General features: G+C 46.4%; 1 protein-coding gene across 1 annotated transcript; it reads right to left on the minus strand.

Annotated features, from left to right (window-relative positions):
* Positions 1-922: 922 nt before the first annotated feature.
* On the minus strand, positions 923-1,861 carry TEOVI_000810900 (PACRGB; the record flags this gene model as incomplete). The annotated part of the gene is made up of 1 exon (XM_067220446.1): positions 923-1,861. One exon carries the CDS (start codon positions 1,859-1,861, stop codon positions 923-925), a length of 939 nt encoding a protein of 312 aa, XP_067076547.1.
* Between the last annotated feature and the right edge of the window lie 142 nt (positions 1,862-2,003).

The raw sequence follows: 2,003 nt of genomic DNA on the forward strand, positions 1-2,003 counted from the left end.
GTTTCTTTATTGCTCTCCACTCCCACCCTCAGAAGGAACTCGCATTGCCGTTAGGTCATCACTTCCAATCTGGTTCCTAACTTAGCAGCGCCACCCATATCATTCGTTGCTGAACCCCGGGAAAGTTGGAACAAGCACCTAAGCAAACAAAATGTAGAGGGCATACGGTAACTACCTTCACTACTTGCTTCAGAGGGGTTCTAAGAGAAATGGAAAGAGGGAAGTGGATTTGTCGTGTATTCATCTGCAAGGCGTTTGTGTTGAAAAGGCCATTTAACACTGGTTGTGGGAAAACAAAGACATGCCATCTAATGGTACGCAATCATGTATCAACCGTGGCGAAACAGAGCCATCAGAATACTCGATGGCCACACACAAGGATGCAGTTGTGTGAAAAAAAAACGGAGGGATCTAATGTGAGAGGAGCGAAATAACGGTAGAATGGCATTTGTTTATGCATCCACGCAAAGGCATGTTCGGTTCTTCGGAATCTGCAGCCTTCATTTTTCTGCTGTGAGAAGCTGGAGGAATCATGTCTCATTCTTTATTCCTTTCCCCCCCTTATTTCCTTTTTCCTTTCGGTATAGCATGGCTTCAGACTGCCTAACTCTTTGCTTCATCATTTGCTTCTCCATGTTTCACATTTTGCGCAGGCTAAACAACAGCCGCTTCCCATTTATCTAAGTTCAACGAAAATACATGTGCGCCAACAACGAACATTACATTACATTAGGGATGGAAACAGGCCCCTCCTTCCTTTCTCCTCCCCTCCACAATACATACATTGGACATTACGACTAGAATTGAAAGGATAATATATATATATATATATATATACTTTTCTGTGTATCTCTTTCTCTCCTTGTCTACTTTTATACACTCCTTGCTTTATCAGCTTAACAGCAACGGAACGACGAGACTATCACATGAGGCATGACTCATACGTCGGGACCATGTATTTAATGTTGATGTACGCGTCCTCCCCACCGTATTGTTCGAGCAAGTGAAGTGTCTCATTTACCAAATCACTAATGTTTTGCCTCTTGGTTTGGGAATAGTCAATTCGGTCGCCTATGTTCTTGTTTCGGTTCTTGTAGAGATTGAACACCGGAAGGATCTGCCTGTAATACGGCACGAGTGCCTGACCAACAAAGTCGGCGCTCTCCACAAGTTTCTGAAGAACCTTGAGGACGTTAATGATAACAGTTGGGTGTCGTGTATTTAGCGCTGTTTTGATAGGCACAATGAGTTGAGGGATGGTGGGAAGAATTTTATCTCCTCCCCTCTCAAGTAAGTCATAGCAGCCCTGCAGGGCAACAAATATGAATGGTTCCTCAAGTTCTCTAAGTCCATCGAAAAAAATAGGAAGGAAATGATGATAATCTAGCGAGGACACATTCAGCCGCCACGAAAGCGTGCGTGAGGCGCCTTGCTGGATTGTCAGCGGCAAGTCTCCCCTCACATAATAATTTCTGAACTCAGTAGGCGGGATGACACGCTTTCTATACGCACCAGCCTTCTCCGGTCCCTTTGGGTCGCCGAAGCAACCAATTTTCAATGACTGACGGAAACCGTTGTTTTTAAATGTGCTGAATGTCATACCTCCCGTGCCTGTGTGTCCTACCAGGATTTGCTTAGGGCGCTGATCGCTCTCCGTATCTTGTTTGCCGCGTTTCTGCACATCGGCTGACGCCGGCTTCGTCGCCGGATCCCCTCGCACCACACAGCCCTTTTTTGTGACTGTTATGTCATTCTTGATGCCATAACCCGGCGGGAAGGGGCCAAAGGGACTTTCTGCGAGTTGCGGGACGAGGTCCCTGTCGCGCAGTAGTTGCTTCCGCTCCTTTCGTGAGAACGCCATTGCACTTATGTTTCAACTGCTTTGCTTAAGTTAATCCTATCACCGTGCTAACTACGAAAACGGATGAAATCAGGCAGTTGAACACTAATGACAGTGGTTGCCGTTCCCCCCCCCCCCATTTCCATGCATGGAAATGGGGGGG

The sequence above is a fragment of the Trypanosoma equiperdum genome (genome assembly GCF_001457755.1).
Source record: "Trypanosoma equiperdum strain OVI genome assembly, contig: ctg_1152, whole genome shotgun sequence".
In the NCBI taxonomy this organism is placed as follows: domain Eukaryota; phylum Euglenozoa; class Kinetoplastea; order Trypanosomatida; family Trypanosomatidae; genus Trypanosoma; species Trypanosoma equiperdum.